General features: G+C 45.3%; 1 protein-coding gene across 7 annotated transcripts in view; it reads left to right on the forward strand.

The window, feature by feature from the left end:
- IRAG1 (inositol 1,4,5-triphosphate receptor associated 1) overlaps nucleotides 1-22,128 on the forward strand; it is a 125,956-nt gene extending 103,828 nt beyond the window's left edge. For all 7 annotated transcript variants that reach the window (XM_070803678.1, XM_019975371.2, XM_019975370.2 and 4 more), the window contains 5 exons: nucleotides 675-782; nucleotides 2,789-2,853; nucleotides 10,720-10,839; nucleotides 12,168-12,302; nucleotides 18,587-22,128. In XM_070803678.1, coding sequence (XP_070659779.1) covers nucleotides 675-782; nucleotides 2,789-2,853; nucleotides 10,720-10,839; nucleotides 12,168-12,302; nucleotides 18,587-18,830 — 672 coding nt within the window. In that variant the 3' untranslated portion in view covers nucleotides 18,831-22,128. The remainder of the gene's footprint in view (nucleotides 1-674; nucleotides 783-2,788; nucleotides 2,854-10,719; nucleotides 10,840-12,167; nucleotides 12,303-18,586) is intronic.
- Nucleotides 22,129-24,105: the final 1,977 nt, after the last annotated feature.

Raw genomic sequence — 24,105 nt, forward strand, 5'->3', positions numbered from 1 at the left:
TTCACCTTCCGATGCAGAGCGTGTGGGTTTGATCCATGGTTCCCTCCTGGCTCAGTTGGTAAAGAATCTGCCTACAATGCAGGAGACCCTGGTTCAATTCCTGGGTCGGGAAGATCCCCTGGAGAAGGGAAAGGCTACCCACTCCAGTGTTCTTGGGCTTCCCTTGTGGCTCAGCTGGTAAAGAATCTGCCCGCAATGCGGGAGACCTGAGTTCGATTCCTGGGTTGGGAAGATCCTCTAGAGACGGGAAAGGCTACTCATTCCAGTATTCTGGCCTGCAGAATTCCATGGACCATATCGTCCATGGGGTCACAAAGAGGCAGACACGACTGAGCCACTTTCACTTTTCAGGGAGCCAAGAACCCACATGCCTCGTGGCCAAAAAACCAAATCATGAAACTGAATCAATATTGTAACAAATTCAATGAAGACTTTAGAAATGATTCACATTAAAAAAAATCTGTAAAAAATCAGAAGGTGTTGAGAAATCACTCCTCACTAATAAAAAAATTTGTTAATTTTGGCCACTCTCTCCACCCCAGCCTCTACCACCATCATTACCTTAAAGCCAGAATATCCAATGAATACAGCATTAGGAATTAGTAGGCATTTCCCAGGCCTTTCTGAAGTTTGGGTGCTTCCTCTGTGACGGTGGATCCATTCTCTTCCCACAGAACATGCCCCGCCGAAGGGTCAGCGTTGCCGTGGTGCCCAAGTTTAATATCCTGAACCTGCCGGGCCAGTCACCCAGCTCATCCCCCATTCCTTCCTTACCAGCCCTGGTGAGTATCATGATGCTTGCCTCCCAGGCCTCAGGCTCACAACTGTGGGGGTGACCTGGATGCGGCAGCATCAAAGAAGTGGGACAATTCAAAGCACAGATTCTGTGCTATAGGTTATAGGCTGAGAAACCTCAGCGTAGACCAGGCCCCATGTCTTGCACCGCCCAGAGAAGAAGACATAGTATCCCTGAGCAAGGTGCTGGCCACTCAGAGAGTGTTCCTTGCAAAGTGTATCTCTCTTCATGCTTAAACCAGAACCCTCCACTCTACAGTGGGTTTAAACAGCTGAAAGTTGCATTGTGGAGGAAGTAGTAAGCTGAGCTTTGAATCCTAGGTACTCTGATCCCAGAGCCTGAGTTCTTCAACCCAATGTTACCCTACCTTGATTCATTACTGCATTGTTTACAACATGGAAAGATTGGACATGACCAGAATTTCCATTAATAAGAGATCTATTTAAGTAAATTATGAATAGCCCAATAAGGAGTTTCTATGCAGTTGCTAAATATAATGATTAAAATGTAAATTTTTATTTATTGGCATGAAGAAAGTCCATAATTTATTACAAACAAAAAGCAAAACCCCAGTATTTCCAGTGTAACTCTGTTTTGTAGTTTTAAAAAAGGGTTTGTCTGTCTATGTGTAGACATAGAATATTCTGAAAGAATATATATGGAACTACTAATAATAGTCATTTCCAGGCAGTGGTAAAAACCCAGGTAATTTTAATTTTTTGATCCTTTTTATATTTCTATAGTAAAACTGTATTACTTATAATTAGAAAATAATGCATTTCAATGTTTTTTAAACAAAGACTGCTCCTGTAAACAGTTCCCAGAACTTTGTGAATCTGGTTAATCCTATTTAAAACTCTTTAATTATTTCTCCAGTTGTTTCTCTATGCCCTGTTCGTGATCAGCACTATTCTACAAAGAGCCAATCTGACTGTATAAGCAATAAAAAGCTTTACTGTACTAATAATAGGTAGCAATAACTCTAAAACTTCTTTCACTTCTTCTGATCTTGAGCATTTTAATCACCCACAAGATCACTATAAGCTCCCAAATCACTCACTAAAATAAAGCAATTTGAAAACAATTTTTTGAAAAGGAGCCTCAGGAGTACCAGTTAGTATGTTTTCAGTTCAGTTCAGTCACTCAGTCGTGTCCGACTCTTTGAGACCCCATGAATCCCAGCACGCCAGGCCTCCCTGTCCATACCAACTCCCGGAGTTCACCCAGACTCATGTGCATCGAGTCGGTGATGCCATCCAGCCATCTCATCCTCTCTTGTCCCCTTCTCCTCCTGCCCCCAATCCCTCCGACCATCAGGGTCTTTTCCAATGAGTCAACTCTTCACATGAGGTGGCCAAAGTACTGGAGTTTCAGCTTCAGCATCAGTCCTTCCAATGAACACCCAGGACTGATCTCCTTTAGAATGGACTGATTGGATCTCCTTGCAGTCCAAGGGACTCTCAAGAGTCTTCTCCAACACCACAGTTCAAAAGCATCAATTCTTCGGTGCTCAGCTTTCTTCACAGTCTAACTCTCACATCCTACATGACCACTGGAAAAACCATAGCTTTGACTAGACGGACCTTTGTTGGCAAAGTAATGTCTCTGCTTTTTAATATGCTGTCTAGGTTGGTCATAACTTTCCTTCCAAGGAGTAAGCGTCTTTTAATTTCATGGCTGCAATCACCATCTGCAGTGATTTTGGAGCCCAGAAAAATAAAGTCTGACACTGTTTCCACTGTTTCCCCATCTATTTCCCATGTATGTTTTAACAGAGACTATTTCCCAAACTATACTAAATGTACATTGCAGTTTCCAAATATACATTCCTTTAGACTAGGGATTGGCAATCAGGGCTCTCCATTAAAATCACACAGGATACTTATAGAACATTCAATGCCTAGGCCCTACCCCAGGATTCAGAGACTGGTCAGCCCTGGCTTCTCCCTTCCTAGCTCATCCTCAATTCAATATCTCCTGTTTTCCATTCAGTCAGAATCATCCAATGGGAAAGGCAACCCACCTGTCTCCTCAGCACTGCCTGCACTTTTGGAAAAGTAAGTATGTCCATTTTCTTCTTAACTTTGGGGATCTCAGAGGAAAAGTTCTCCAACTCACCTTCCTCCCATCCTCACTCACAAAATGCAGTGGGAGGCAAATTAAGTTCTAGGGGGAAATGAATGGTACTCTGAGACCCACAAAGATTTCAGACCCAGTTTGCAAAATTCCTGGACAAGGAAGATGCTGTAGATGAGTGCAAGTGTGCCTCAATCCTAGAAGAGCCCAGAGGGGACAGAAGCCTTCTTTATTCATTAGGATACTTTGAGCTACAGATGCAAGAAAGCCCCAAATCAAAGGTATTTAAATAATAGGTGAGGCTTTTCCTGGTATGGCAGGGCCCCAGCTCAGCCTCTATAGTTTCCTTGTCTCTGCCCACTATGCATGTTGACCTCATTAGCAGATTTGTGACAAATGGCTAATGCCAGGTGTTTCATCCAGACATGACAACATCTTGAGGAAGAAAGGGACCATCCTGTCCCATGTTTATTTCTTAGGAACCAGTCTTTCAGTCTTCCTTTTTATCTTGTTAGCAGATTTGGAACATGGTCCCTTTCTAAACCAATCACAGGCAATGTGATTGACAATGAGATTGTCATCATAGTTTTAAACTATACCCCGGAGATGGGAAGAGAAGATCAGCTTCCCATGGAGCAATTGGATCCATGAAGAAGAGTAAATTCCCAGGCAAAATCATGTTGCTGTTAGGAAATAGGAAGAATGAATAATGGGTTGGCAACAAACAGTTTCTGCTACATGTAACTTTTCTAGGCCTCTATGCTGTTTGCAGTTCTTTTCATCCTTAGCCGAAGCAAGGCAGGCTATTTCTACATACTCAAGAGAAGTTTATAACTTGCTTTTCCAATTCTTTCATTTACTTGCTGGAAACATCTGGATCACAGCTGCCACCTCTCAGAACTTTCCCCTTATGTCTTTCTTCATTTGGTAGAACATACACCTCTATTCTTCCTTCTTCCTTGCCTTGAGACAGCTTTAGTACTTCATTTTTCATTGCTGTTAGAATAGTTTTGCTTGACCTGGCAAGGAAGGTCTGTGTCGTGTGCCTTTTTTTAGTACAGGCAAGCTCCCAGCTCCCCACCCCAGACTCGGCCTGTTTTCCTCACTTCTCAGTATATGCAACCACCAACATATCACTCAGTGATTCATTCTCTGTCCATTAATCTTGAAGTTGGTTGGGCAGTTCTTCACCTTTCCACCTAACCCAGAGAAAGCTTAGAGATCCTTCATGTTGAGTAGGGTGTTTTGTTTGTTTGCTTGTTTTTTGATCACTACAGGGACATTGTAAAGGGGTGACAGACTCACAACCGTGTGGAGGTAACGGAGCCTACAGAATCTTGCCAAGTCCCTAGAGTCATGGTGTCCAGTCCATGGTCTCTGAAATCTCTCCAGAAACAGCCATCTGATGCCCTGAGTGAGAAGCATGCTAAAATTCTCCCCCCAAGTCCCACCTTAGGACACACCAACCCCCTTTCCAAGAGGGCCCTAACAAGGCTCCATTCTCAACCCTCAGCCTGTAGAGCCAGTCAAGGCAGAAGATCTACATCCCCTTTCTCCCCAGCAGACTTTCAGGATGGGGCAGGGCCTGTACTCTGTAGAATGAATGCTCAGGCCAGCTGAGAGCTTCCATCTGAGGCAGCAGAGATCATCAAGGATCTGAACTATCCTTAAGTAGGAGAAAGTGAGGTACGAAACTGGGGACAGTAGGTAGCAGCCCTGAATCAGGAGTGGCAATGAATGAGGATCAATGGTGACAGCACCATTCCAAGGGTATAGAACCGAGAGAGACAGGGACAGAGTGAGGACTGAACCTAGTCGAGCAAGAAACCCTAACGAAGCAACTGCGTGCTGCTCATTCTTATGGGCTATTCAAAAAGACCACTGTGATACATTTCCCATGCTGTGGTTGACTTGCCTGTTGGGAATACACCCAGTCTATAAAGATGACTGCAGAAAGGGGAAGGGCTATTCAAATGAGGAGGGATTCAGATTAACAACAACTCTCCGTTCTGGATTTCTAAAAGATGCAAAGTAATTTTGATCTAAATTTATGGAACTGGAAATATCTAATAGATTGCCAAGAGATCGGCAATGAGACAATCTGTGAGTGAAAATGAATTCATAATTTCCATTCTAACAGAAATACAATTGTTTATAACTGCCTTTTCCATACTGTTAAAGAGAAACAATGCATTATTGGTTAATATGTATTACTATCTAGATTGTTGTGTTTAAATGATCTCACATTTCCCTAAGCATACAGTGATTGAGCAGGAGGGAAGTTGGCTAAGCACAAGAAATATGATGAGAAGATCATATTGCCTGCGGATAGTTCAAAAGCAAATATCTGATCACAGACTGCACTCCCAATAATAACTTGAAAGAATTCTGAGCCTTGTTCTTCCATATGACTTCATAGAAACCTGTTCTTCACTCAACAAGGGTCTAGGAACCTGTAGACTTAGAGAAAAATAGAGAGAGATATTTAAAATTAGTATTAAAGATTAAAATAGAATAAGGCTCAAGAACAGTTTCATTTTAACTTGAAACAGTTTCAGTTTAACTTGAAAAAGCTGTTTATTCATAGTCTTTCATTTCTTCACCAATTAATGACCAAGACCCAGGTACCTGGAATGCACTCAAGGAGCTCACAGTATAATGGGAAAGACAGATGGAAAGCAGCCTATTGTAATATAGTGTGATGAGTGATATCAGAAGGAAGAACAGGCTATAAGGAAACAACATACAAGAAAATGAGCACATCACCCAGTTTTGGTAATCGGGGTTGCTTAGAAAACATTTCCTCTAGCAATTTATGTTAAAAGTGAAACCTGAAGGTTATAATAGTTAACCAGGTAACTAGGAGGTTAATAACATTCCAGGAACTAAGGCAATAAAGTATGGAGTAATCAAGGAATAATATTGAAGATAATGAGAATTACTCTTATTATTTACTGCATGCTTACTTTATGCCAAGTTCTGTTCTAATTGCTTTACATTAATGATCTCCTTTAATCCTTATAATACCATGAGGAAGGTATACTATTAATATAGATGAGGAAACTGAAACTCAGAGAAACCATCACATACCTGAGGATACACAGCTAGTAGATAATAGATCGCATGCACTTAACCTCTTAATAGACACTCCAACTGGACAAATGGGAAGAAATTCAGTGTGACACACAAGAAAAGAGTGGATTTAAGGGCTATTTTTGAAAAAGCTCCTGTGAGCTATTGTGAAAGAACTTGGTGACCAGGCATGGAGTGGAGGGCGGAGTAGATGGGAGTGCAAAGTTCACACAGAGCCATTCAGTGAAGGCTCAGCACCATCATAAATGTGGGTGGTGCACAGGGCTGGTTTCATAAAAGTGGCCATTATATTGCTATAGCACAGAGCGATTTTCTCTTTGATCTGTAAAATAACCATTTTCTACATTTTTGAAGCAGTCAAGATAATTGCTTACAGGTTTTATATGACATAAATATATATAGTTAAACAGTTCCCCTTTGCTGATAGTCTTCTGGAATGGATTAGCCCTCAATCAACCTATTAGTGAACTCCAGGAACCTGGGACTGAGTAATGGAGACTCAGGGAGTTCTTGTAGCCAAGGTCCCCCAGGCTGGACTTGTCTGAGGGAACCTGGTAATGGGGGTGGCTTACAGACATAGCTGAGTCCAAGAAGGTAAGATCTCTCCATGGGAAAGGACTGGAGTCGCTTTCAAATACCGTTGACCACGTGGGAAAAATAGAATCTAATATATCTGCAGGTCAAACAACACATTTTGACTAAATATCTCTTCACATTACTGAGAGCTAAGCACAATGACAAACATTTTTGACCCAGTGGATGTGAGAGAACAATGAGCCTCATTCTAATCAGTCATCTCAGGAAGAAAGCACACAAGATTATGAACTGGGGACAGATGCCAAGATCCATGAGTGTCTGGCCCAGAAATCTCAAGGTGGGCACAGGCTGTGCTCAGCTCCAGGTTTACGATCATGCGTAGAGATTCCTTCAGCTCAGTTCAAACACAGAGTTCTCAGGAAAGAGTCATTTACATAGAGGACCTGCCCATTTTGTAAGATTAACTGACAGGGATGAGCCACAGTGAAGGCAGTACAGCTCAGCAAACACTTAGAGGCACTTCCCATGTGCTAAGCATCATTCAAACCGAAACACACTCTGCAATCACAGTCATACAGAAGGAAGAGCATGTGTATAAAAGTGCCATAGCTCTGAGTTATGCTGTAAAAGAGGTTTCCTGAGGATATAAAGGGAGGGAGAGATCAACTTTAACCAGAGGGTATGAGAGAGAGGAAAACATTAGCAAGAGTTTCACAAAGGAAAATATATTTGAACCAAGCCTTTGAAGTGCATGGGGAGAAGATTCCAGATAGTTGGAGAAGATATTTAAGGAACTATAAGCTCAGTCTAGGGGCTTCCCTGGTGGCTCAGATGGTAAAAAATCTGTCTGCAGTGAAAGAAACCTGGGTTCAATCCCTGAGTCAAAAAGAACCCCTGGAGAAACAAATGGCTACCCACTCCAGTATTCTTGCTTGGAGAATTCTATGGACAGAGGAGCCTAGTGGGCTACAGTCTGTGGGATTGCAAAGAGTCAGACACAAATGAGCAAGTAACACACACACAGACTCAGTCTAGGGGTCAGGAAATAACTGCAAACATTTTACACCCTACCATATTTTGTAAGGGCTTCCCCGTAGTTCAGTCAGTAAAGAATCTGCCTGCAATGCAGAGACTTGGGTTTGATTCCTGGATTGGGAAGATCCCCTAGAGAAGGAAATGGCAACCCACTCCAGTATTCTTACCTGAAGAATCCCATGGACAGAGGAGCCTGGTGGGCTACAGTCCATGGGGTCGCAAGAGTCAGACACAACTTAGTGACTAAACCACCACCACCAAATTTTGTACAAGAATGGCTTTCCCTGCCCTTGGCTGTAGCTCTGTTTTTCTGCTCTTTTCCCAATCATTTGGAAAAATAAGAAACTGTACGTTAGGCAGAGGTCACATAGAAGGGAGTGGATAATGTGATTTTAAAAAGGAGAAATGTTATGAATAGCTGATATTTTTAGAGTGTTCTTTCTTGTTCACAATGGGTTTTGGTTTCCAACCTGATGAAATGTAAATTTTACAAGGCCTGAAGGAAACTAAGACAAGGAAACTGATGCTGAGAATGAGGAGACTCACTCAGGAAGCCTGGCCGAGATGTCAGGGAGGGTAGCAGCTGTGAGCTTCAGAGTCCTGGCTGCAAAGCCCTAGTCACTGTTCTGCCTTGTTTGTGGTCTCCGCCATGACAAGACTCCCATTGGAATTCCAGGCCCTTAGGTGAGCTGCAGGATACATAGAGAAAGCACAGCCATCAGGATATTTCCTTTCAACTCGTGATTTCATACCTCAAATGGACTCCTGGCATCATCAGCTATCCTACTTTAATCTAGCACATTTGTCCCCCTTACCTCCACCTCATGATGCTTATGCCTTCTCGACCCTCCTCAAGATTGCCTAGCCTCCCTACTTCTCACTTTTAGTAGATGACCTTGTTTTTCCATTTTATAGAGAAAATTTAAGCTCTTGGAAGAGAAGATTCCTCTCATCTTCCTTTGCCAGATTCCCAGCCCACCATCTCCATTGCCTTCCTGCCTTTGTTATGAGTAAGGAGAAGTTTCTCTACCTTTCTAAGATCTGTCCCTACTTTCCTTTTCAAAGGATTTATTTCTTTGGTCTTCCCTTTTCTCTCATCCCCTCTACTGAACCATTTCTATCCACATTCACATGTGCTTCTGTCCTTTGACCCACTGCTTCAGCTGCACAGTCCCCCTGCTCCCTGGCCTTGTCAGTTTCCTGTGTCCACATCTTCACCTTTCTCACTTCCCAGTCTTCACTCAGCCCTTTCCAATCTGGTTCTTGCCGTGTCACCAGAGCTCTTCTTGCCCTCCATGGTATCCAATCCAAGAGTCACTTTTCCTATACACATCTGAGTCAGATTCTCAGAAGTGTGTGTGTGAGAGACAATGCTCCCTCCTTGACACGCTTTCCATGTTAGGGGCGGGCGGGGGAAGAGGGTCCCATTGCTCGCCGCTTACAAAATTAGTAAAATGGTAGAAAGGAAAATTCCTTTCATTGGAATGCTGGTAGTCTGTGAAGATGGACTCACTGTCCCCCAAAAACACCTCCGAAGATCCTGCATGGCCAGGAAACCTTTAAGCGGAAGGAGGGAAGTCATCTCAGTTAATTACTGGGATGCGGGTCAGAGTGGTCACTATCCCCCCACTGCATGTAGTCTCATTGACTCTAGATGTTATATTGTTCACACAGTTTGGTCACATGGTTGTTTGGGAGATGACTGAATGGGGAGCTAGGGAATAGATCTGGTCATCTGTTAACTTATTCTTCATTTCTACCTTTTTGATCTATAGGAGGAACCAAAAAGTTAGGCAAGTTGTGCTTGAGCCAGAGATAAGTAGAGCATGGTGGTGCCTGGTTTAAAAATTAGTTACAGGGACTTTTTTGGCAGACCAGTAGTTAAGACTCTGAGCTTCCAACACAGGGTGGGATGGGGTGGGGTGGAGTGAAGTAGATTGAATCCTGGTCAAGGAACTAAGATCCTACATGCTGTACGGCATGAATAAATGAATGAATGGTTAGTTTCAATATAGCTTTGCTAAAGTGACAAGGAAAGGGGCTTCCTGCTGAAGGAGGTTTCCCACAAAGAGCTGCTTACACTTTCTCAGCTCCCAGGACTCCACACTCTCCGGATTCTCCTCTTACCTCTCTGGCTGCTACTTCTAAGCTCCTCTGCAGGTTCCTCCTTCTCTACCTGAGCTAAGGGTGGATATGCACGTGGCTTGGTCCTGGGTTGTCTTCTCATCTTTCCTCATACTTGTCCCCAGACATTCTTTTCCATTCCTCTGGCATTAAATACCAGCTATCTTCTGAATATCTCCAGTCTAGAGCTCTCCTCTTAAGCACTATGGTACATACAACTACCAACTTGGCATCTCCAACTAGATACCTCACAGGCATCAAAAACATATCTTATCCAGAAGTTAACTCTTACTTCATTGCCTCTCTTCAGTCCCTCAAACTTCACATCTTTTGTATCTCAAGGTCTTCACACATCTGTATCCTCTACCTGGGATGATCTTCCCTCTGCCATAGACGTGCTGGCTTCTCATCTTTCAGGTCTGCTATTCCATTTCCAAGAGGTCTTTTGTAGCCATTCAATCTAAGCAGGTTCTTCCCTTGTTATTTTCTGTCATTGCACAGAGTTTATTTCTCTCATAAAAGTCATCACAATTTGTAATTAATTTTATATTTTTTCTTGATTTTTGTGGGCGTTTTCTCCTGCTGTGCTCCATGTTGGCTAAGACTTTTTCTTTTGTTTTCTAATGTCTCCCCAGCACATTACAAGGTGCCTGTGACTTAATCCTGGGTAGATATTTAAATGAATGAAGCAGAAGACGGACTGCAGGGATGGGATGACTCTGAACATTTGGTCCACCCCGTCTTCTTCCTCTTAGTACCCTGGAGCTCCCAATAGCTGGCTGTCTACTCACAGCATCTCTTGGAAAAAGAATGGAAGCGGGTTTGAGAGCAGGAGGGAAAAGGGGAGCTGGTACAGTACTGGATGTTTGGGGGTCTAGGGAGGATTCATGGACCAGAGCCTTTAAAAAAAGAATCTTATCTCAAGATAGAAAGATTGAAATAGATTCAACCCGAATGAGCTTCCTCACTTCTGTCCAGGAACAGGCCAAAGACATGGTTTGGTTTTCAGATGCCCTATCTGTCCCTGAAAGGATGTCCTGTCCTTGCCTTCTCACTAGTGGAAAGACAAATGGCGACCCAGATTGTGAAGCCTCTGCTTCTGTGCCAACTCCGAGCTGCCTGGAGGGGATCAGCCAGGAGGCTAAGGCCAGGATGGAGGAAGAAGCTTACAACAAGGGGTGAGTCAGCTGTCAGCAGCCCTAAGGTCACCTGGCACGTCTCACAAGATACCTTCCCACAGACCTTTCCTGTTTCTTAATGGATTTAGGGAAGCAACTCATGGCCCCAGGACCTCCTTGCCTGAGTAAGGAATTATATAGAAAAGAGCAGTACTGTTCCACAGGAAAGACAGGAGGAAATGGGGCAAGAGGGTGTGGTTAGATAATAACCAGACTGCCCTCTTTTTAGGCATAAAGCCACCAGAATGATCTGGAAGTCAAAGGCCCTGGGTGGGTTCCTCTTGGTGGTGCCTGAGACTTCCTGACACATGCCCAGAGCAGTCACGCCGCTGCCAGCAGTGTCCAGGAGCAGCTGCAGCCCCACTTCCCAGAACTGCCTCAGTCATCCCTTCTTGCCACAGGAGTCCCCTCAACTTCTAGCCACTCCCTTCTCCAGTTGAGCTGCAATAGCACCTTTGGCCTGTTGTCAGTCACTGATGGGACAGAATACTGAGCAGGGCCCCAGCCCAGCCAGGTAAAGAACTACCTCTGACCAGGCACTGCATCCTGAGCTTCTTGCCCTGTAGCCCCTGAGGGAGATGCAGCCTCTCTCTGACATGGAACCTGTGGGCTTTGGTGTGGTGGCACCTACAACCACAGTGGGGTTTGCCCCAGCCCAACTGTGCTGGCCTTAAACACTCAGTTGTTAGATGAGCAAAATGTATGTTCAGGGTAATATTAAGACTGGGAGAAGGAAGTCAGAAGATTTCTCTCGAAAAGCCTGTCTTTTCATCCATACCTATCCTCTGTACTTAGAATGGAGGGGAGTGAATGCTTCCATTGCCTTTGTGACCATTTACAGAGAACTTGTGTACGTTTCACTTCCACAGAGCTTCCCACCAAGCCTGTGTATGAGCCCCACCTTCCCCAGGCCAAGCTGTACTCTTGTCACTTTCTCAGAATGTTCCATCACCTGTGAAATGGGTGCCAACCCCTCCTTCTCTCAGGGGAGTAGCCAAGGCTCCAAGGCCACACAGAGAGCACATGCAGTCCTTAGCCCTCCCAAATGGTTTGTTGGAGAAGAATCTAGCCAGGAGACTGCACCCACATTTTTTGCCCATCTGTTTTGTCACACTTTCACATAAACAGGAAGGATGACGGGGGGTGAAGGGAAACTGTCCTGATATGAGCCACTGTGGGATGTGGTGGCTTTTCCCTATTGTGTGGAGCCACAGGAAGTGAGTGCAGAATCCCAGCAAGTGCTCAGAGTCCCTCCTCTAGCAACTTGGGGAAGGATGCTCTGCATCTGCTGGCCTTTCCAGACTCAGTTGTTCATTGTTGCCTTCCAGATACCAAGAAGGTCTAAAGAAAACCAAGGAGCTTCAAGGCCTGAGGGAGGAGGAAGAAGAACAGAAGAGCGAGAGCCCAGAGGAGCCAGAGGAGGTGGCAGAAACTGAGGAAGAGGAGAAGGAGCAGAGAAGCAGGTTGCAGCCCTCACAGTTGCTAACTTGGGCCTCAGTCCCTTTCACTGCACAGCATCCCTGGAGGGGCCAGTCCAAGGCCGTCCAGGGCCCAAGTGAGCAGCCAACAGAAACCAGGAGGGAACTCGTGTTGGAGGAGGAGGCAGAGGGAATCCCAAAGAGTCCAAGTAGTTAACAAGGAGGGGGTTGCCAGGGTTTAGGGGTCAGTGGTGGCCAAGGGTGGGGTCAGGAGTTCCTAAGAGCTGAGAAAATGCAAGGGACCACAGTTAACTCACTGCCCAGCCATTCCCATGAGAGATCCAAGGTCAAGGGAGTTGACCGCAAGCCCTAGAGGAGGATAGGGGTGGAGAGAACACGTAGAGATAGGGGACAACTCAACTTTGTGGCAAACATGAGTCTCCAAAATGTTTCTTCCATGGTGACCAAATATATTTTGTATTTTAAGTGCATTTTCCACAAAATCATGAAAAATCTATGTAACATGTAGATAAAGGTAATGTAGGTCCAGCATCTTGCCCTACCTGTACCTTATGGATCTAGTGACAAATTGACATCCTGGGTTTTACCAGAGGGGCCCAATTTTGTATATCCGGCCCTATTATCTCTATTAGCACATTTAAACTAGAAGTCTTGAGTTTGGGATTTTTAAAATGTAGTTACAGCTAACTTGGAACACTTCACCAAAGTTACTGCTTTTAGACTCCCAGGCTACCTTCAGTCCAGGATGACTTTAGTCAAAAATGATCAATTAATCTAATCAGCTGCTTCATTTGGGATAGGGTATGTTGTCTGTGTCTCATTGCTAGCAGACTCTGGAAATCATATGCATGCAATGAAACATGTAATAAAATGCAGATTCAAAGTGAGATGGATATGCTTCAAAGCACATAAGAACAAGCAGCAGAGCCCAGTTGGAAGATTCAACCAGAGTAAGAGGCATTAGCCTTCATGAGTCAACTCCAGCGTTCATGGGAAGAGAAAGTGTTTCACAGCTGGAAACAAACATGTGCTAGGATGCACTACCTCTTCTAGGGAGAGAAGCCCAGTGTTCACAATCAAAGCACAGTCCCTGCTCTGAGCGACTGGGTCCTGTCTTTCTCGGTCTTCTGTCCCTCCTGGGGGTCCTCTGCTCTCATTTTGTTGGCCACCACACTATCTCCTCTCCTTTAACGCAGTCAATTCCAGGCCTGACAACAGCCCTTTCTTTCAGTTCAGTTCAGTCGCTCAGTCGTGTCCGACTTTTTGCGATCCCATGAATTGCAGCACGCCAGGCCTCCCTGTCCATCATTGGCTCCCTTCAAAACAAAAGACAGGCTGGGCCTTCTAAAACTTCCAAACACCAAGAAAGAACAAAAGGAACAGACCACAGAGAGTACATGGAATATAAACAAACTGGTTTACAAAGTACAGGGCTAGAATCCTTATCTAGCTGGTTTGATCTTGGGCCATTGGCGGCTCCCTTCTAATTCGTGGAATCCCAGCAGAAGAGAGGCTGTGTCCAGCTCTCCCTCTCTCCAGCTCTTGGTCAGCAGTGCATGGCAATGGTTGCCCTTCACATCCATCGTCCAAGAGTGTTCTCTTGGTTCTGCTGATCCTGAAAGGCCTTCTTCTCTCTCCCAATCCCTGCTCCCTCTCAGATTCACTTTCTGGTCTTAAGAACATGCCTGGACCTCGGGGGATGGATACCAGGCATCAGCACAGCCTCAGAAGGGTCCTTAGCACATGGTGCAGCTTCACCTGTTCAGGCTCAGCAGTGTGGCATCATCGTCTCCATAACGACTGAGACTGCTATCAGAGAAACTGCCCACTCACAGTCACAGGATCCCTTCCTCACCTGTCACCCAACCCAGACCAATCCCAAGAGCCATTGTCTCGAATGCCAGACAATTCATTCATCTCCAAGTCCCTAACACACACAGTTGCCTGCAGGCACCTCTACTCAAGCACAATTCCCACCACTAAATTTTGGCATCTCACTAACAAGCAAGGTCTGAAGTTGTGAAAAGTTCCATGTCCTATTTGCTGCTGCTGCTAAGTCGCTTCAGTCGTGTCCAACTCTGTGTGACCCCATAGATAGCAGCCCACCAGGCTACCCCGTCCCTGAGATTCTCCAGGCAAGAACACTGGAGTGGGTTGCCATTTCCTTCTCCAATGCATGAAAGTAAAAAGTGAAAGTGAAGTCGCTCAGTTGTGTCTGACTCTTAGTGACCCCATGGACTGCAGCCTACCAAACTCCTCCATCCATGGGATTTTCCAGGCAAGAGTACTGGAGCGGGGTGCCATTGCCTTCTCCAATGTCCTATTTAGTACATTTGAAAAACACTAGAATCACCCCAGCAGCCAACCCTTTATTGAAGACATTCAACCTGAAACACTGAATCTCTCCTCTATTATAATAATATAATCTGTTCTCAATATTACTTTCTGGAGGATCAGCTTCAATGAACTTATTGGGTGAATCAACCCAAGATCTTAACTATATTAAAACAGAGAACATTAGTCTTCTGACATTTATGTAATGCACTGAATGAATGAGACTCATAAGATGCAACAGAAAACTGTTGTCTTGGCTCTCAGTGTCTCTGCAGAACTGCTCCATGGGGTTAAGATGATATTAGGCAGACTCCTTTATTTTTCCAATAACTATCAGAAAATAGAAGTCCTCTGATCAACTTGAAGTCCCAAGAATAACCTCATTTCAGTCATTTAAATGGCTAGATCCCTGAAATAGTCAAAATCCTGAACTTAAAAAGTTCAACCTTCTACCCATCCCTTCCTGCCTCCAGTCAGCTTGGCTCTGCTTCAGGAAGGAAGCCAATAGTGGGGCCAGAGTTGACTTCTTGCTCTCTGTCACTCGTGCCCTCCACTGAGCTTAGTAAATGTAGTGCCTGACCTCTCCAGGGCTGGGCAAGGGGATGGAGATTAAGGGTAGGGAAGGTATTACTTCACTGGTCTTATTGTGAGCAGGCTCAAGGCCTCAGCAGGGATTTAAGGCTGATTTTTTTTAATATTTATTTTTACTAATTTATTTCAGTACTCTTGCCTGGAAAATCCGATGGACAGAGGAGCCTGGTAGGCTGCAGTCCACGGGGTCGCTAAGAGTCGGACACGATGAGCGACTTCACTTTCACTTTTCACTTTCATGCATTGGAGAAGGAAATGGCACCCCACTCCAGTGTTCTTGCCTGGAGAAGCCCAGGGACGGGGGAGCCTGGTGGGCTGCCGTCTATGGGGTCGCACAGAGTCGGACACGACTGAAGTGACTTAGCTTAGCTTACTAATTTATTTGGTTGTGCCAGGTCTTAGTTGTGGCATGTGGGATCTATTTCCCTGACCAGCAATTGAACCCGGGCCCCCTGCATCGGGAGCTCAGGATCTTAGCCACCGGACGAGGGAAGTCCCCTGACTTTCTGATTTTGTTCAGTGTGGTGTTTTAGGGAACCTTCAGAGAACCCCACACCACCGCCCCCCTCCCACACACACACACCATTACTGAGGATCTCTCAACTGCAATTCCCTTTGTGAGGTCAAATGCAGGTCTTCTGGCTGGCTACTTATAATCTCTCTCTCAGTCCTTGGGCAGCTGAAAGTGTAGCTTCCGTACTCAGCTTCTTGGTAGTGTTTCCAGGTCTATGACATCGGGTGCCAGCTCTCCCTCTCCTGCCTATACCCAGTTAAAATGAAATACGCATCTCTGGCCCACTAGCGGCGGGAGGATGGTTCTCGGTCTCATGGCCCCGTGTTCTGATGGCATCAAGTAGTTCAGCAAGATTCTCATTCTTCAGATCCCTCAGGTGGGAGTCACACACCAGCCCACTCACCATGTGCCCAAACTGCGAGGTATTGAGCTCCCCACGCAGCATCTCCTAGCCCAGGTGACGGGTGAGCAACCTCACTCCTCCCAATGGAGGAGTAGGTAGAACTCAGAGCAACCAAAAATTGATTTCCGAAGGAATTCTATTTCTAATCAATAATTCTATTTCTAATCATTTTTATAGACTTTAAATAGGTAACCAGCTGAGGGTCATGAGGCCTATCTTACCCTCCTCCTTCCCAATCCCTCTAAGGGATGAAGTGAGAGTGGGATTCTTCCAGCTCCAGCAGCTTGTTTTGGGGCCCAGAAAAATACAGCCCAGAAGAAAGACTGTGCCATAGCATCCAACTGTATCTAAATAGAAGTTAAAGAATCAAAATGGTGCCAAAAGAAAACAAGCTTCCATTTCCAAATTCTCTCTCCCCTACAGTTATGAAAGTAGCCAATGATTTTCCACCTTGGCTCATGTGCTCACTGTTTTGCTTTGCTTAACTACTTCTGAAACAATTATCAGTGGTTTCCCATGTGGAAAAGAAATCAACCAATGCTTTAACATCCAAGGCAGGTACTCTGAGCATCTGATCCCTCTGTACAGAGGGTATTTGTTTAATCTTTCTACCCATTGTAAGGCAACTAGAGCTGTCTACTTCTCAGCAAGTGGCCTGCATATTTCAGGGTCTATGTGAGCTTCAGGATCTGGAGAAGGCCCTCCTGTCACTTCTCACCTCCTCCATTTGGTGATGTTCAGTATTCTCAGTTTTAGATGGATTGATTGATCAATCTGGGATTAGAAACAGGAAGAAATTCCAGCTTAATGAGTGTGTCCAGGGCTTCTCCAGAGAACTTTAAGAATGGACTCTTCCAAGTGGGCCATCTGACCAAATGTCTTTTCAGTTCAGTCATTCAGTCGTGTCCAACTCTTTGCGACCCCATAGACTGCAGCACGCCGGGTTTCCCTGTCCATCACCAACTCCCAGGGCTTGCTCAAACTCAGGTCCATCGAGTCAGTGATGCCATCCAACCATCTTTTCACTGTGCCACAAAAAAAGAGTGGAAAAGTTGAAAGGCAGTCAGGAAGAGAAGAAAAAGGAAAGGGTGGGGAGGTAGGAAGAAAGGGGGGCTGGGAAGAAATTCCAGCTTAATGAGTATGTCCAGATAGCTTCAAGAATGGACTCTTACAAGTGGGCCATCTGACCAAATGTCTTTTCAGTTCAATCACTCAGTCATGTCTGACTCTTTCCGACCCAATGGACTGTAGCCTACCAGGCTCCTCCACCCATGGAATTTTCCAGGCAAGAGTACTAGAGTGGATTGCCATTTCCTTCTCCAGGGGAGCTTTCCAACCCAGGGATCGAACCTGGGTCTCCCACATTGCAGGCAGACGCTTTACCATCTGAGCCACCTGGGAAGCCAAGGATGCGGGGGGGACACAGGCAAAAAGCAGAGGTGAGGGGATGAATGGCAATGAGAGAGGAGAGAAAAGTGTGGAGAGACCAGACAAAGTGGAGGAAGAGATATTTGGGAAGGAAGATTTATTTTATATTTATATATAAATATATATTTTAATTGAAGGATAATTGCTTTACAGAATTTTGTTGTTTTCTGTCAAACCTCAGCATGAATCAGCCATAGGTATACATATATCCTCTCCTATCTCCCTCCCCATCCCACCCCTCTAGGTTGATACAGAGTCCCCATTTGAGTTTCCTGAGCCATACAGCAAATTCCTGTTGGCTACCTATTTCACTGGGAAGGAAGATTACTAGGACTGAGAAAATACTTGAATAAGTCACCCTGAGGTTGCCGGAGGCTAGGAGTTCTCTGGAATCCCCTGGGATGGTTTAAAGTGAGCTCTTGAGGTTACTGGTTCCATGTCATTTATTATTCAACGTCTTCATTTATTATTCAGGAGTCTTCTAGGAATTTATCACAGTCCTTCCACTCTGGACATGGTCATATGTGGAGCTGAGCACAACAAATTATGCCTCTGAACATGGAGGCAGGGGACAGGTTATAACGTGGAGCTGATCTCTACATTAGTGACACTAAGTACAGATAAGATGCTGGGCCTGCGTGGATGCATGGGAGTCTGGGTCAGCCAGCCTGGATCTCGGGCCTTAGGGGAGTTCAGATGTCAATGACTGTCTCATGAATAGATGAGGGCATGTGTCAGAGGCTGAATGATCACACAAATAGAGTGGTCTAACCCAGTCACTCCTAATATAAAGGTTATAGACTTAGAATCACCTGGGGAAATGTTTTAAACTGCAGACTCTTGGACCATACCTTTGAAGATTCTTAGTCTGTAGTCCTGGGGTATTTTGAATAATTACTGCTAAGCAATTCTGCACAGCTGAGTTTGAGAACCATGGCTCAAGACAACTTGGAAAGTATTCCAGGCAGAAGTATGGGTCGGGGCATCTTATATGTGTCCAATATACTAAACCCTCCACCTGTTTTTTTCATTTGACAGCAAACTTGAAGAACTGGTTCATTTCTTACAAGTCATGTATCCCAAACTGTGTCAGCATTGGCAAGTCATCTGGATGATGGCCGCGGCGATGCTGGTCTTGACTGTCGTGCTGGGGCTCTACGGTTCCCATAACTCTTGCGTAGAGCAGGCCGACGGGTCCCTTGGGAAATCCACGTGCTCAGCAGCCCAACGGGACTCCTGGTGGAGCTCAGGACTCCAGCATGAGCAGCCTACAGAGCAGTAGAAAACCCAATGCTCAGGCAGTGCCCTGCTCCAGCGCACAGCCTGTCGCCCTCTCCTCAAGCGTGACGCGTCAGGCGTGGGCATGGGCATGCCACTGCTGCCATCAGGGGAACAAGCAGGGGTTCTTTCCACTTGGCACCCCTGCGGGAGCTATTCACACACAATAGCTGATGTTCCTGGAGGATCAACAGAAAGCATCAGTGGACAAGGAAGTAGCCGTCACCAGGGGACTTGAAGAGGAGGGAAGGTGGCTGCACCAGTTCAGATGGCTGGGGAGAAACAAAATACCTTCCTCACAGGCAAACATGAAAAGCCCACTCTCCTTGGTTTTCCTCTCTACAATCGATTGGAAATCAGGAACAATTGTGCCTAAGGGCTAACTCTGCCCTGAGGATCAGACCTGGAATTTGGAATAGCAACATGAGTATCTTCCCATTTCACATCTCATTCTTACTGACTCTCCTTCAGCCTCCCCTCCTCCTCATTGCAATCAGAGTTTTTTTTACAGAAGATGGAAAGATTTCTCAGAAAAATATTTAGGCTGATTTTAGCTCAGTGCTTGAAATGAAATGGGAAGATGTAAATTAATACATATGCCTCTGTACACATACAACACACACACACACACACACACACAGCACACACAGCACACACGTGCATGAAGTCAACTGTCCTCCAAATGTGTGCTCTGGGTGTGTGTTGTGCATAAAGCCAACCCACAGATTTTCACATGTGGGGCAGTCACCAGGCACTTACCTGTTCAGTGAGCTCTCCACATGGGTTTACGATGTTTGAGAAACACTGAAAACTCATGACTTGCATGGTGAACTTGCTGGTCTCCATTTCCAGTGTTAATTCTAAGCTGCTATACAGCATGGTGGGGGCTTCCCAGGTGACTCAGTGGTAAAGAATCCACCTGCCAATGCAGGAGACACAGGTTCGATCCCTGGGTTGGGAAGATGCCCTGGAGGAGGAAACGGCAACCCACTCCAGTACTCTTGCCTGAAAAATCCCATGGACAAAGGAGCCTCACAGGCTATAGTCCATGGGGTCACAGAGGGTCAGACACAGCTGAGCGCACATGCATGCTTACAGCATGGTCTGTCCCCACTTTGTTCTCTCTGGGAAGGGAAGAAACATGGTGTGCTTCAACTTTCCTGTGCCCACGTGCAAGTGTGCATCTCTGCCACAAGGCTCCAGTTTCGGTGGGATTCCCAACACAAGTGTAGGTCTTGGAGCTTTCCCATTATTTAGCAGAAAACAGAGCAAATCCCACCTGCAGCTTGACTTCCTGCTCCACCTGGATAGCCACTGCCTGCCTTCTTCTGCATCAGATCTGGGGAGTGCTGGTTTCTGTGTGGCTTTTATGGTGGTGTCTTTGCTTTTGTTTTGCTGTGGTCATTTGTTTTTGTTGCTGACCCTATGTAGAACTTACTGTGGGCCAAACACTGGTATTATATAAGGATTCATTCACTGTGTCCTCACGAAAAAGAAAAAAGCTATGGCTCTTCCCATTTTCACATAAGGAAACTGAAGCACAAAAACACAAGTAACTTGCCAAGGATACCCATGGGGTTGGAAGTTAAACCCAGCCAGGCTGGTCCCAGAGGCTATGCTCTTACCCCTGCACTAAATTGCCTTTTCCAAAGGTCTTCTATCTAGTCATGTTCTGTTTCAGCCCCACACCCCTAGGTAGCCCTTCAGCCACTCCAAGTCATTTCTGGTTCCCAAACTAGACTGTTTTCTCATGCTCGTTTTTCTTCTGCCGTGCTCCTCTTTTCTTCTGGTCACTCTTCAGGACCAAGTACAAAAATCACCCGCTCCAGGCAGCTTTCATGGCCTCCCTCCAACTCCACACCAGACCACATTAATAGGTCATACCCTTCTCTGTACTTTTCAGCACTTTTAAAACATTTTCATTACTACTACTAATGAGCATTACTATAGTGTATCATAATATTAATAACTTATTTATGTGTCTGTCTTTCCAAGCGTTTATCCTCAAAGACAAGAACCATGTCTTACCCATTCTCTGGGTAAGTGCCTAGCATGGTGGCTGATGCTTGGGAGGGTGTCATTTAATGTTGGTCAGAAGAATGAGTGTGCAAGGTGGTGGAGAGCAGTCTGGGAACAGCTGACATTTTTCATACTTCCCAGCACCAGCATCCTCACCACCACCATCTCAAATGGTGAATGAGAGAAATCACATCTTTATTAGCCTCAACTTATTCTAGTATTTTTTCAATCTACTCTGTGACCTAACATCATTTCCAAACTAAAGGGTTGGGCTTGAAGCAATCACTTCTTTCAGAAAGACCGACCTAGATCAGGACCCCTCGGTAAAACAGCTTTTTTTTTTTTTTTTGGAGGCGGGGAGGGGGCACCCTTTTCAGTGTCGAGAAAACCACTGTGAGAGAAGTCCAAGCCAGGGTTGACCAAGGATGTGCCATTAAGGTAAAGAGGCGCAGATCAAGGCAGACGGACATTGGATTCACTGATGGATGGTTTGCCCTACCTCTTCAAGGGGGAACAGACACACCGAAGGAGCTTTAGGCCCTCAGAGCCAAAGGCAGGATGTAAACAGAGCTCTGGAGAGTGTGGCTGTGAGCAGGACTCTGGGCTGGCCAGTCTCAGCCTGCCCCGAAGAAGGACTGGGCCGAGCTGACCCATTGCCCCCTTGGCCACAGGGTTCCCACCTTTGTTTCCAGTTGAGACAAAGGCCAGGAGAGGAGCTGCCGTGAGCTCTTGAGCCTCCAGCTGCTTCATGGAAAGGCCTGCAAGAATGCTTCTAGACCAGGCCCTCAGCCAAACGACTCTATGAGTAAGGGAAGTCAAGGACAAGAAGTGATCAGAAGGAGCAAACGAGTAATCGCATTACCAAGGGCATTCCTGAAACAGGACTCCTCGGTATTTCTTAAAAGCGAAGATGGACCTAATGCAATTGGAACTGTTGCCAAAGCAGCAGTGAAATGGAGAGAAACAGGCCCTGTATGTCCAACAGTGAGTGATATTGATCAGAAATAAAAGTTCCCTTCCTTCACCATGCCTCTGAGGTCTGACATTTCTGCTTGGCCCTAGGACTCTGTTGTTGGTGCCGCGATGTCCCCTCCTAGAGGACCTTCACTTTCTGTGTCACTCCCATATACAGCCTGGCGGAGTAAGAGGAGAGGGAGATGCGGGGTTTATGTATCACTGGCTGGCAGTTCCTAATGTTGTTAAACCTCACACAGGTGTGCTAGCATTGAACTATAGAGTGTCACGTACCTGAGTTTGAAAATAAAAGCACATTTCCAAACCTTTGGCAGCAGCCAAATGCCTCCTAATTTTGTGGAGCTGAGTCAGAACCTTGCCCAACCCTGAACTAGAATCTACCCTGGGTGACAGTGCCTCCCAGGCCCCCAGGCCCTGGGTTACCAGATCCCTTCCAGGGGCTCCATCAATTCCTCTGCTTCTCATCCTCATTCCTGACCCTAGTTTCCCATATCTTCCTGGTCTGTGTGTGTGTGTGTTGTTGTGTTTTTTGTTTTTTTTTTTTTGATACATTTTTCTGTGATAGAGACTGCTACATTTTCACCAATCTGATTTCTACAGTTAGACAATCTTTTTTTTGTCTTTTCTTGCAGCAAGGGGCAGGCGAATGTGAACCTTCCAGATCCAGTTTCCTAAACAGACTCTCCTGCCTAGTACCTTGCATTCCCTGTAGTCCCCTTTCTGCCTGCCAGATTCAGGGCATTCCGTTCAGAACGTGACGTCCAAGAAGTTGCTGGCCCCACTCAGTAGAAGCTGAGTCTTCTTGTGGGCATTCCCAGAATTCAACTGACATAAGCAAGAAATAAGATGTTAGCATATTAAGCCACAGAAATTCAGGAATGTTTATTATAGCAGTTAGCCTACCCTGACTAACATATACAGAAGCAGTAATAGGGAACTTCAAGAACAAATTTTCAAAATAGGAGACACGGACTTCGAGGTCAAGTGGCAGGAAACCAGAACACTGATATCACGGACTGGAAATATGGTGACCTGTGCTGTGAATAAAACAAAAATAATAGGTAAAGTCTTACCCATGATAACTTAAAAGACAGTCCATGGACAACCTATAGCTCTAAGAGAAGCGGCTGAAAAAAATCAGAGTATTGAAGTATGTGAACTCTTTTTGTCTAACTTTTGAGAGATTGCAAGAAAAAGAAGTACTTGGGAAAGAAGTGGATAAATTGAAACAGAAAGGGAAAAGGATACAGAGTTCCTATACTGAAGGGTTAGAAAACCAGGCTGCTTTAAAGCCCAATTAGACTGAAAAGAGCTTTGAGTGAAAAAGAACAAGTAAAATTGTTAGTTGAATTCAGATCAGACCAGCCCTATGGTAAAGTTCAGAGTCAGGATATGGTCCTTCCATCTGTGGTTTCAAATGAACTCAATAGCCACCACTAAATTAGAGAGAGGGGCATGGGGCTGATATTTTATATATTTATATATTTTATATATTATATATAAATATATTATATATTTATAATTTGGGGTATGATTACTAGCACGTGAAATCAAATGGAAGCAACTAGACCAGAATCCTAAGTTTGGGAAAGAGTAGTATTTACAATGGTACCCCACTCCAGTACTCTTGCCTGGAAAATCCCATGGATGGAGGAGCCTGGTAGGCTTCAGTCCATGGGGTCACGAAGAGTCCGACACGACTGAGTGACTTCACTTTCACTTTTCACTTTCATGCATTGGAGAAGGAAATGGCAACCCACTCCAGTGTTCTTGCCTGGAGAATCCCAGGGACGGCAGAGCCTGGTGGGCTGCCATCTCTGGGGTCACACAGAGTCGGACATGACTGAAGCGACTTAGCAGCAGCAGCAGCAGCAGCATTTACAAAGAGATACAAGCCACGACTAAAAACTCCTTCGATTGTTAAGTTAGAAAACAACTTTTGGCATCCTGAGCTTACTTCAGCAGAAAGCAGACTCTACAAGCTGTGCTACCCCCAAGAAGCCTTGGGGGAATTTGTAATTCCCACTACAAATGTGGCCAAGGAAGATTCTATACAATGAAGAGCTACAGAGAACAGTAGACATGGGACGTGGGCTTTTCTCCTAGGAAGCAGAATCAGGATCTAAATGAAGGTAGGGAACTGTGGTTGACAGAACGTCTAAAGTGTCTCCCCTCAAGATGTCCCCTACACCTCACTCCCTGGAACTCTTGAATGTGAGACGTCACTCCTGTTATTTTGCATAATGCAGTTGACCTTGAATAGGGAGATCCTTTCGTAATTCTCT

Source organism: Bos indicus, chromosome 15 (genome assembly GCF_029378745.1).
Source record: "Bos indicus isolate NIAB-ARS_2022 breed Sahiwal x Tharparkar chromosome 15, NIAB-ARS_B.indTharparkar_mat_pri_1.0, whole genome shotgun sequence".
NCBI classification, from domain to species: Eukaryota; Metazoa; Chordata; class Mammalia; order Artiodactyla; family Bovidae; genus Bos; species Bos indicus.